This window comes from Mobula birostris, chromosome 14 (assembly GCF_030028105.1).
Source record: "Mobula birostris isolate sMobBir1 chromosome 14, sMobBir1.hap1, whole genome shotgun sequence".
NCBI lineage: Eukaryota > Metazoa > Chordata > Chondrichthyes > Myliobatiformes > Myliobatidae > Mobula > Mobula birostris.
The window spans coordinates 61,610,022-61,622,771 of NC_092383.1; the positions used below are offsets into that span (position 1 = coordinate 61,610,022).

General features: G+C 40.1%; 1 protein-coding gene across 1 annotated transcript in view; it reads left to right on the forward strand.

Annotated features, from left to right (window-relative positions):
• Positions 1 to 652: 652 nt before the first annotated feature.
• Positions 653 to 12,750, forward strand: part of LOC140209506 (ADP-ribosylation factor-like protein 8A) — a 64,692-nt gene continuing 52,594 nt past the window's right edge. The window contains exon 1 of the mRNA XM_072277752.1: positions 653 to 1,069. Coding sequence (XP_072133853.1) covers positions 947 to 1,069 — 123 coding nt within the window. The 5' untranslated portion in view covers positions 653 to 946. The remainder of the gene's footprint in view (positions 1,070 to 12,750) is intronic.

Below are 12,750 nucleotides of genomic sequence, written 5' to 3' on the forward strand. Positions count from 1 at the left end.
TGGATAGATGGGTGCTCATTGCAATGTCTAGGAATTAGACTTCAATTTCTGGAGAAATTACAAATATGTGGTTGTTAGTCATTTTGCACAAGCCTTTACCTGTTTACATGCCCGCTATTTGTTAAAGTAAGCAGAGAATTACATGTTCACTATGGAACAAAAACTGTCGGTTTTCTGATCATGATTGTAATTCTTAACAGTTACTCCAAGTTGCCAGAATACCTCAAAAAAATATTGTGTCAAATCAATGAATAACTTCATCTCCGGTTAGAAACATTTACTTTATTTCCACAGTACTGGAAGTCTAAAAAAAATAGGAGGAAGCATTAGAATATCTCTTTAACCATTAACCAAATAACCAGTTTTTGTTGTAAAGAACCTTTTATGAAGTAAGGGCTTTTTAATCAAACAAAATTGGCGTCAATCTATTGAGTTGACTGGTCCTCTTGACTTTGTATAATCTGATGCTGAGATATACAGATGGTAGAATAGTTTTCCAAAGGCTTGGTTGAAGGAAAGTAGGGAGGCTTCGGAAGGGATTACAGTGCATTTTGAAAACTATTGTGAAAGAGATTTGTCCCAACACGGCTTCAGCGATATTGTTTTGCTCTGGTTCTCGACGGGCCGCTGTAACTCCTTCAGGTAGGGGGCGCGCCAGGGATTGGGAGGAGGAATTAGGGCGGTGTGCTTTTCGGATCCTGGGCCTCCAGCTACGTTTACTGTGTCTGCGGAGGAGAAAGGCATTCCTTTTTTTAACTAATTCCCCTACAGCTTGGCTGGCAGCCGCGCTCCTGGTTAACGTCGAGATTAAGGAAGGATCCAGCGGCGAAGACAGACGAAGGCCCCGTCTTTGAGAGGAGCCCAAACCCAGACAGCTTGGTGCCGTTAGGTTAGCGGCTTCAGCTCTGCTCCCCTCCTCTGCCAGTCACAAGACACAGCCGGGGTGATGTTGGCCCTCTTCAGCAAGCTGCTGGACTGGTTCAAGTCCCTGTTCTGGAAGGAGGAGATGGAGCTGACACTGGTGGGATTGCAGTATTCGGGGAAGACGACGTTTGTCAATGTGATAGCGGTAGAGTATCCGCGGTAATAATACACGGGGGCGAGGGAGGTGTTGGTGCTAAGAGATTCATTTTGTTCAAAGAATTTCTCATTAGGTTTAGTCTTTCCAGGAGCTAAACGTGTCAATTTCGGTGTTGACTATGCTTGTATTATTTTATTCTCATTGAAAAATCGTGTGTCTTCATTTAGCTTTTTTTAATATGGTGTTTTTTAATAACCTCGACCCTTTTGCGCATGATCCTTGCTTTGGCTTTAACTTCCTGATCTAGTTTCTTAACCCGTTACTGCCCATCAGTACATCCAGCATTGCAATATTTCGTATGGTTCGTTCCTGTTTTGTGGGTGGATGTTGCGATGCTTGTGCACTAGACACATTCAGTCACTCCTCATCATTTCTAAAAATAAATTGGGCAACACCGAAAACAATTTTTAAAAAAATTTTTAACGAAGATTTTGAGGGAGTTGGTATATTGTGGACTGTTAACTGTGGTGTGACCTTCATGCATGTCGAATATCTAAAGAATGTTTTATCCCAAACAACTTTATATGGAGCTTTTGCATAAATGTATGAAATTACAATTAAAAATTAAGCTGAGTCCCATGAAATATTATATTTAACTAAACAATTGAGGTAGAAAAGCAGGTTGTCAGGGAATGCTGAAAAAAGTAGACCAATATAGACCCTTGAGTGTGCCTTTCTTGCACAGCTGTGACCTAATTCCATATTATACATGTATTTATTCCACATCTCTTGGTTAACAGTATATAGACCTCATTTAAGAGCAGAGTTTTAAATTTGATTGAGGTAGATCACAAAGACAAGTGGTGTGAGTTAGCTATCGTAGATAATAAAGGGAAGGGCTGTAAACTAATGACTACAATTTAAACAATTTATATAAATTTGTGCTGGAAAACTCAGCAAGTCAAGAAGCATTCATGGAGGTGAATAAACAGTCAACATTTTGGGTCAGGACCCTTTATCACAACTCAAAATATGTAAAGTGGTCCAATCACAGCTATCAAGAAGTCTTAAAGGGAATACTGATGGAGTGGATTCTGGTTAATTGGGTCATCGGCTAATCTGGGCAGGCACTTACTTGGGACAACTCTTAAAGAAACTAATTGAGATAATAGCTGGGATCTTTGTTTATTTGGGACACCATACTGCTTAGTTGGGACAGGAGACTTGCCGGACAGTTTTAACTAGTGCAGTCGCGTGCACGTGCAAGGCAGTTAGGCAGTACACTGCTTAAAATGAACAGTTTTAAATAGTGTTGGTTGTGTGTGTTTGTGTTCAAAAAGCAGTGATTTTTGTCACTAATAGTTGATGAGAAATAAGCAGTAAGGCAACTCAGGATTGGTTGTCCAAGGTTTCAGACATTCAGGCTTGGAGATGCCAGAAGCAGCCAGGAATGAAAGTGAAATGAGTTCACTATTTCAACAAGTTAATTATTCATCTTGGTAAAATGAAAATGAAGATTTGGAGGATGTAATAGTCTGAAGTACTCTAAGAAGGCAGTCCATTATCTGTACTTGGTGTGTTCACTGATTTTGTTCATTTAATCAATGAAAAGAACACAGCAGATGAATTCTTCCATTGATAACTATTAGGAACTAATACCATTTTTTTTAGAACTGTAGAGGGTATTGGTAGTGTATTAATTTGATTTGTATTCATTTAAACACATAAATTGTTGCTCAGTTAAACAGTAGTTTGACTTTTTTTTACACCTTTTAACCATGAAACTTCAGCTAGGGTGAAATAGGTTGGTTGCTGGGTGGTGCAGCTTGTTAGACAGGAAAGACCTGTTCCAAGCTGTATCTCAAAATAAAATTAAAAAAAGTGTTCTGGCTTCTGGCTTCTTCCTCTGTCCTTTTCTGTCCTGATGAAAGGTCCTGGCCTGAAATGTCGACTATTTAATCCTTTCCAAAGATGCTGTCTGACCTGCTGAGTTCCTTCAGGATTTTGTGTGTCTTGCTCTGGATTTCAGCATCTTGTGTCTAAGAGTATTTTGTTCTGCAATGGTTGGTCGGAACACATTGGGAGCGCTCTGACAAGTATTGGTCTCCTTATTTAGGGAAGGGTGTCCTCAACATGGCGCCATTAAGTGGCGACTCTTAGTGTGCAGCTCTGATGGGAATCATCAAATATTCCTGATGAGGACTCCTACAGCTGAGCTCCACAGTCACGGCCGTGGGTACTTCAGTAAGAAGCATCATTTTAAGATGTTTAAAAAATCTATTGATAATGAAGCTCGATGAACCTTGGACAGCAAACTTGGGTCAGTTCCCTTTTAAGAAAACGGAAGCGGGTAAGCTGTGCTGATCGACAGGTATGATTGAAATGTAGAGGCCTGAGACTTGCACTACTGGATTATCCTGCTGGTGAATGTAGTCTCTGGAAAATAAAATTGAGGACCTCAAAGCAAGATTGCTGTACCAGAGAGACATCAGGGAGTTCTGTGTACTCTGCTTTATGAAGGTAGCAAATATAACCCCATTCTATAACAAAGGAGGGAGATGGTAACTGGTGAGCTGACGATCAATTAGGTTAACATCAGTAGTGGGAAAAGAGCTGGGATTTATTATTATGAAATTGGGACAGGTACTTGGAAATGTGGAATAAACTAGTTGGGATATAGTGTTTTTAGAATTTCAGAAGGTCCTGAAAACATGCCACACAAGAGATTTATGAAGAAAATTGCAGCACATCAAAATGTGGAAAATACAGTGGATTCCAGTTAATTGGGCATCGGTTAATCACGGCAGCCACCTATTTGAAATAACTCTTAAAAGAACAAAAACCATTTGAGAAAATAGCTGGGATTCCCTTTGATTTCTGGGATTTGGGACACTATGCCACTTAATTGGGACAAGAGATTATTGCCGAACAGTTGCTAACCAGCGTCAGTCGTGTCTACTTGTATGGCCGTTAGAGACTACACAGTACTTAAAGTGAACGGTTTTTAAATAGTATCAGTTGCCCTGCCAAAGGGTTTCAGCCTGAAACGTCAGCTGTACTTTTCTCCATAGATGCTGCCTGGCCTGCTGAGCTCCTCTAGCGCTTTGTGTGTGTTGATCGGTTGTTTGTATTTGTGTTCAAAAAGTAGAGATATATTGTCACTGATAATTGGCAAAAAATCAGTAAGACAATTCAGAACTCTTTCGCTCTTTGCAGTTTCAAGCATTCAGGCTTGGAGATGCCAGAAACAGCTAGCTGGGAGTGAATATGAAACTATTTTGCTACTTCAGATTAGGAACTATGAAGTATTTGAAGGTATTGACAAGCATCTTGAATGTTACAATGAAAGTGAAGATTTGGGGAACTATTAGGAACTAATATACAGTTTTATAATACTGTAGTAGCATTGGCACTGTTCTAATTTGTTTATTTCATTTAAACACACTTTGTTACTCAGTTAACCAATTATTTATTTTTTTAATACCTTTTTAACTATTTCCATGAAGTTTTGTCTAATTGGGGCAGCCACTAAATTGGGCCAAAATGTACTGGTCTTGATGTGTCCCAATTAACTGGAATTCACTGTACTAGTTTGGACTGAGGATTAATTATTGAGCAAAAATGGACTAGGAACAAATGGGTTGTTTTCATTTTGGCCTTGATTAGTAGGGGAATAGAGTTCAAGAGTCATGAGGTAATTTTGCAGCTCTATAAAACCTCTAGTTAGTCCACACTTGAAATACTTTGTCTAGTTCAGTTCGCCTTATTATAGGAAGGATAGAAAACTTGAGAGGGTGCAGAGGAAATCTACCAGGATGCTGCCTGGATTAAAGAGCATGTCTAGCTGAAGTATAGGTTGAGCGAACTAGGGCTTTTCTGTTTCGAGAAAAGGAGGATGAGAGGTGACTTTAGAGAGGTGTAGAAGATTATAAGAGGCCTAGATCGAGTAGATAGTTAGAGACATTTTCCCAGGGCGGATATGATTAATACGAGGGGTCGTCATTTAAGGTGATGGGAGAATGTCAGAGGTACATTTTTTACGCAGGGAGTAGTGATTGCGTGGAACTCACTGCCAGGGATGGTGGTAGGAGCAGATACATTAGGAACGTTTAAGAAACTCATGGAAAATAGAAAAATAGAGGGCTGTTTAGGAGGGAAGAGCTAGATTGATGTTGGAGTAGGTTATAAGGTCAGCAGGATATGAAAGAAATCTTGCAGTAGAGAAAATGAAAAAAGGGCTATCTTCATAAAGCAAGAAAAAATCTACAGATACTGGAAATCAAAGTTAACACACAAAATGCTGGAGGAACTCAGCAGGCCAGGCAGCATCCTTCACTATCAGTGCTCTCTTTCTACTTCATCACCAGCCTCTGCATCTCCACATAATTCTCCGTAACTTATACCATCTCCCACAGGATCCCACCACCAAGCACATCTTTCCCTCTCTCATTCCCCCTCCAAATTTCTGCTTTTCACAGCGATCTCCCCCATGCGATGCCCTTGTTCAATGTCCCTCCTCACTGATCTCCCTCATGATATTTATCCTTGCAAGCAGAACAAGTGCCACACCTGCCCCTACACCACCTCCATCACTGCCATTCAGGACCCCAAATAGTCCTTGTAGGTGGGGTGACACCACATACGAGTTTGTTGGGTCATCTACTGTGTCTGGTGCTCCTGGTGTGGCTTCCTGTACATCAGTGACATTGCTTTGCCAAGCACCTATGTTCCATCTGCCAGAAAAAGCAGGATCTCCTGGATTCCACCCATTTCAGTTCTACTTCCCATTCCCATTCTTACATGTTGGTCCATGGCCTGCTTTACTGCCATGATGGTTTGAGGAGCAGCACCTTGTATTCCATTTTTGTTTATGATTATGAAGACACGTAGTCCTCTTTTATTGCCATTTAGTAATGCATGCATTAAGAAATGATACATTATTTCCTCCGGTGTGATACTACAAAACACAGGACAAACCAAGACTGAAAAAACTGACAAAACCACATAGTTATAACATATAGTTACAAACAGTGTAACAATACTATAACTTGATGAAGAAGTCTGTGAGCACAGTAAAGTTCAAAGTTTCTCAAATGTCCCACATCTCACGCAGACGGGAGAAGGAAGAAAATCTGTCCCTGCCATGCCGATTACAATCCGACTCTGAGTCATTGGAAAACTTCGAGCTCTGATCAGCTCTCCGACACCGAGTACTGAGCGCCATCTCTGTGCGAATGATTCGACCTCCTTCTCAGTTGCCAAAAGCAGGCAAGGCCAGGGATTTTGAAGTCTACCCTCCAAAAGATTCACGACCACACAGTAACGACAGCAGTGAACGGGCGTTTCAGAAATTTCTCCAGATGTTCCTCTGTGCTTTCATGTCCATTCACCATTAAATCAGAATTATCCACGGCCCCTATTTAACGGATACTATATCATTTTCACCGGAGAGCTGCGCATGCGGTAGCCTCTCACCTTATCTCCTTACCTGCCCATCATCATCTTCCAGTGGTCCTCCCTTCCCTTTCTTTCATGGCCTTTTTTCTTCTATCAGAATCCATATTCTCCAGCTCTTTTATCTCTTTCAACAATTGACTTCCCAGCTCTCTGCTTCACTCATCCTCCTCTCCCAGTTTCACCTATCACCTACTACCTTGTACTACTTCCTCCCCTCCCCCACCTTCTTACTCTGACTTCTCAGCTCTTTTTTCCAGTCCTGCTAAAGGGTCTTAGCCTGAAATGTCAACTGTTTACTCTTTTCCATAGATGCTGCCTGGTCTGCTAAGTTTTCTGTGTATTTCTAGGGGTTATCTTTGCATTACAGAGAACAGGAAAGTAGAGCCCACGTGATGTGTTTCAAGTACATCATTTTCAGTATCCTTTAAAGCATACCTTTCAGGTATGCATTATCTGGTTTCAGGCAGCAGGCTGGGTAAGAAAAAGGCTATTTTAATGGGAGCTTCAAAGGTAGCAGGAACAATGTTGTTGAAGTCATCCAGAACTGCAGAAACCTGGTGAATGGAGGACTTAAAAAAAATTGATGGATGATGTATTGAAAGTAGACTTGCAAGTGAATCGCATGACGACAAACCAAGTTATCAGAAGATTGATGCTGCTGAGAGAGATAAGGGAGACAAATGGAGAAACGTTCAAAATGTTAATGAGAGAGGAGAGAGAGATAATGAAAAGAGACACCAGTCCGCGTATTGACAGACCAGTTGCTTTGAACCTGAACTGTTTGAAGTTTGATGGACAGGCGATACTCCAGCAGGGGGATAAAAGGAACAGGTCCACTAAGGCACGACACCACGAGATAACGAGACCCTGGAAGAGCAGTGTGCCCCCACAAGTTGGTGGCAGTTTGGAGGTCTGGTCGCGGGACCGACCATAGACGCACAGGGTGAAAAGGTACGATCGGCGGGAACCTGGTGTGTGTGTCCGCCCTTGCCTGGGTGCCGGGTTCACCGCGGAAGAGTGGTCGTGTTCGGAACGGAGGGGTCACAGTCGGTGACCTCAGAAGACATTAAAAGGGTTCGCCCGAAAGCTAACTGTGAAGAACAAAGGTCTGTCTGAATCAGATTTGCATATTATCTCTCTCTCTCTCTCTCCAACGGCACAACAGTGATTACTGCGAACTGTAGTAAGCTGAACTGAACTCTGCGTCATTTGAGACTGATCATTTTACCCCTAGACTGCGATAGAGCTTGTTTGATTCCTATTACCCTAGTCCTGTGTACATTTGTGTTTTATCATTGCTAATCTGTTGCATTTATATCCTTATGATTAGAGTACTGTGTTACTTATTTCTTTAATAAAACTTCCTTAGTTCCAGTAATCTAGACTCCAACTAAGTGGTCCATTTCTGCTGGTTTGGCAACCCAGTTACAGGGTACGTAACAATCGTGAGAGTTTTTCTTCAAGGGCTGGTTATAAGACAAGTAGGGTTGGAAGGGAGAAAGGGTGTATGTGGTGAGTTGCAAGGAAGTGGTTTAGATGGCAATATTTCTGATGTAGGCATGTATATTTACTCATTGTGACCCTGTGTGAAGGGAAGGGAATGATCATGTATTTGCATTTAGAAAAGGGATTACCGAAGCTCAGAATAGTGAGCCCCATGTATAAAGCGTAATGAATTGAGATGCAATTTGAACTCAGAAGTCATGTGTTGTAGAGGCAAGGAAGTAAACAGATGATGCTACTGTTTAGCTCAGCACAGGTTTGTAAAGTGTGTTTTTGCTAATACATGGGATAAGTCCATTTCTGAAGTGCATTCCTTTTGTTAGAGTGTTAAATGTGAAAATTATTGAATGGAGCGGTTAGGTGAGACAAGCATTGGTGGTGGGGGTGTCGTTTGGGAGAGCACTACATTTGTTATTTAAAATAAACAGCATTAAATCTTTCTGCAAAGGCAACCAACTTAAGTCTGAAAAATAAAAGTAATCAAACTATTACACCATAGGAAGGTAAAGAAGGTAATTGGTGATTAGATGTTTTGGGCTGAGACCATGCAGCAGGATTTCTGATTTCTTCTTGGTTTGCAATAATACAATTTAATGTAATGTTCATTTCCCCTGACACTGATATATTGATGAGCCTGATAAAGCTTTATATGCATTGTATTCACTCTGTGCTGACATAGTCTCACTGCTTGAAGAATCATCAATGGTCCTATTTCACTGGAACGCCTTTCTTTCCATTGCTTTGTCTCTTAACTGAGTTTGCTAGCATTTTATCATTTTCCATCTCTCCGGTCTATCCATTGACTCTGCTTGTTTTATTTCTGTTCTCAATATGTAAAACATTAGAAGTATGATATATCTTGAAATTCCAGCATCTGCAGATTTCCTCGTGTTTGTGTGCTGATATCTTGGGAATGTTTAGTTGATCAAATAAAACCACACTAAAAATTAATAAATAACTATTTCAAAAGGAGAAAAATTGAGCATTTGAAATATCTGTTTTAAAATGTTCTCTGTATCCCACATGATAAAACAGTTTTCAAATCATTTTTGATTTTCATTTGCTATATTAAGATCAGTGCAGGGGCTGGAAATCTGAAAATATAAATGGTGAAAACACTTAGCAGATCAGACAGCATCTGTGGAAAAGGAAGCAGAGCTAAGTTTCAGATTGAAGACTCTTTGTCATCTTCTAAATAACCAACTATTTCTTCATTGCATATAAACTTCAGCATTATATCAACAATAGATAATTAATTTCCCTATTTATTCTTTCTGGGTCCTTATCCATGTGGTTTTAACTATGCTTCCTGAATATTCCTTTAAATATCCTTCCCACAACTTGGTGAGTTTTGGGAAAAAAAATTCAGCAAAATGCTCTATGATCTCTACAGCCATTTCATTTAAAACTATTGGATGTAGATCCACTGGATTATGTGATTTGACTATCTTTTTATCCCAACAGATCTTCAATACTTTAGTCGCCTTGTTCTGAATTGTTAGAATATTATTGCCTCCTGTTAACCTTAGGATATTTGCGGTGTTCTTCACCACACAGTCTGGCATCAATTTAATTTAACTATCATTTTTTTGTTTCCTGTTATTAGTTCCCCAGACTCACTTTACAGGAGTGCTACAATTGCTTTTGCTACCATTTTTTAAAATATTTGGTATATCCAATTTGTGTTACCTGTCAGTTTACTAACATAAACAATTTTCTTCCTTCTTATTAGCTTTTTGGTTTCTCTTAGAAGATTCCTGAATAATTTTTATTCGTCCAATCCACCACAAGCTTTTGTTCCGTTCCTAGATATTTTGCTGCAGAAGATTTATCTTTATCACTGGGATAAATTGCTGCTGAGTATTATAACATAGCTCATCTTTGCTCATTGCTCATCTACTAACCTATCCTTTTGTAATATTCTCTCTGTGTTTACTTCAGAGAACTCTTCTTTCATACTTTTGTAGTGTCCAAATTTAAGCATTTGGACTTGGATCGTTTGCCTTCAATCTTATTTGGGCAGTCACTCTCTGCTCCCTGAGGATCATCAGCTACAAGATCTTTTATTAATCTTACGTCTGCCATTACAATGTATCTAAGGAATTTTGGCAAATTAATGCCAATGCACAAATTATTTCACTAGTTTTTGCTTTTAAGACACTAGGATGAATTCCATCAGGATCTGGAGAGTTGAAAGCCTACACTGCCAATAACTTGATGTTCCTGGGTTTCTCTTTCCAGTTACTGATACATACTACACTTCATTGAATCTAGTTAAAATATATCTGATCCGCTTCCAGCCAACTCCAAACAAAAAATACATGAGAGACTTCAGATGCTGGAAATCTGGGGCACCTGGTAAACTCACTAAGTTCCTCCAGCATTTTGTGTTGCTCAAAAAAAACCTCAAGTCTACGATGCATCATTCTCCAGATTGCTTTCTCTTTATGCACTGACGTACCCATGTCTCCTATACTTATCCGTGTTCATCTGCTTATTTCTTACAATGCAGAAAGTCATTCATTTAACCAAGGTCATGCACGTCCATCCAATCTATCCCATTGGTCTCATTTCCTTCTCTTATTTCCCAGCCATCCTGCATCTTGTTATGTACATATCTACTTTTCTTTAATTATTTTGCCTCTTAATTACATCACAGAATAATGACATGAAAAGTGATCATGACATTGACTAGAGAGAATCCTAACATTTTGAATTGCATTTGAGTTTGTCGTTTGGAGAACCATTTAGTTTTACAGTGGTGCTAGAAAGTTTGTGAACCCTGTAGAGTTTTCTCTGCATAAATATGACCTAAAATGTGATCAGACCTTCATGTGTCCTAAAACTAGATAAAGAGAACCCAATTAAATAAATAACACAATAAACATTATCTTTGTTCATTTACTTATTGAGGAAAATGATTCAATATTATATGTATTTGTTGGAAAAAGTATGTGAACCTTTGCTTTCAGTTACTGGTGTGACCCCATTGTACAGCAATAACTCCACTCAAACATTTATGATAACTGTTGATCAGTCCTGCACATTGACTTAGAGAAATTTTAGGACATTCCTCCTTACAAAACTGCTTCAATTCTGGGATGTTGCTAGGCTTCTTTATATGAACTGCTTGCTTCAGGTCACTCCAGAATATTTCTATAGGATTAAGGTCAGGACTTTGACTTGGCTATTCCAAAACACAAGTTTTCTTCTTTTTAAACCATTCTGTTATTGATTTACTCTTGTCTTTTGGATCATTGTCTTGTTGCATTATCAGCAGTTTCAAATTCCTGGGTGTCAAATAACTTGGTTCCAACATATCAATGTAGTTATAAAAAAAGGCAAGACAGCAGCTATACTTCATTAGGAGTTTGAAGAGATTTGGTATGTCAACAAATACACTCAAAAACTTCTATAGATGTACTGTGGAGAGCATTCTGACAGGCTGCATCATTGTCTGGTGTGGGGGGAGGACCTATTGCACAGGAGCGAAAGAAGCTGCAGAGGGTTGTAAATCTAGTCAGCTCCATCTTGGGTACCAGCCTACAAAGTACCCGGGACATCTTCAGGGAGCGGTGTCTCAGAAAGGTAGCGTCCATTATTAAGGATCTCCAGCACCCAGGGCATGCCCTTTTCTCGCTGTTACCATCAGGTAGGAGGTACAGAAGCCTGAAGGCACACACTGAGCGATTCAGGAACAACTTCTTCCTCGCCGCCATCTGATTCCTAAATGGACATTGAACCCTTGGACACTACCTCACTTTTTTAATATACAGTATTTCTGGTTTTTTTGCATGTTTTTAAAATCAATGTATGTATACTGTAATTGATTTACTTATTATTATATTTTATTTTTTTTCTCTTCTATGTTATGTTGAACATTGAACTGCTGCTGCTAAGTTAATAAATTTCATGTCACGTGCCGGTGATAATAAATCTGATTCTGAACTTCTATGAAGCTTCAGGTGACGGATCACCACCCTGACATTCTCCAGTAAAATGTCTTGATACAACTTTGAATTCATTGTTCCCTCAATGATTGCAAGCTGTCCAGGCTGCAAGGCAGCAAAGAGCCCCAAACCATGATGCTCCTTGCACCATGCATCACAGTTTCAATGAAGGTTTGGTGTAGGTGTGCAGTGCCTTCTCCCTCCAGGCTTAGCAATCGTCTCATCTGCCCACAGAGCATTGCTCAAGAAGCTTTGTAGAACATCCAGGTGGTCTTTTACAAGCTTGAGACGTGCAGATATGATTTGGCGCAGTTTCCACCATGGTGTCCTTCCATGAACACCCTTCTTATTCAGTGTTTTTCCTAGAGTGGACACATGAACAGAAACTTTAGTAAGTTCTAGAGATTTCTGCCGGTCTTAGGTTCTTTTTCACTTTCTTCAGCATTGCACGTTGTGCTCTTGATGTTATCTTTACAGGATGCCCACTCCTAAATTCCCTGCATTTGCAGACAACCCACACCTCTAATCTCATGGATTAGAACACCTGAGTCCAAATAGTAGACACAAAATACTCTGCAGATGCTGGGGTCAAAGCAACACACACAGCACGCTGGAGGAACTCAGCAGGTCGGGCAACATCTGTGGAAACGAACAATCAATGTTTCAGGCTGAGACCCTTCATCAGGACTGAAGAGGGAGGGGGCAGGGGTCCTATAAAGGGTGTGGGGGGAGGGTGGGAAGGAGAAGGCTGGTAGGTGCCAGGTGAAAAACCAGTAAGGGGAAAGATAGGGGAAAGCACAATGGGTAGTAGTTTTTGTA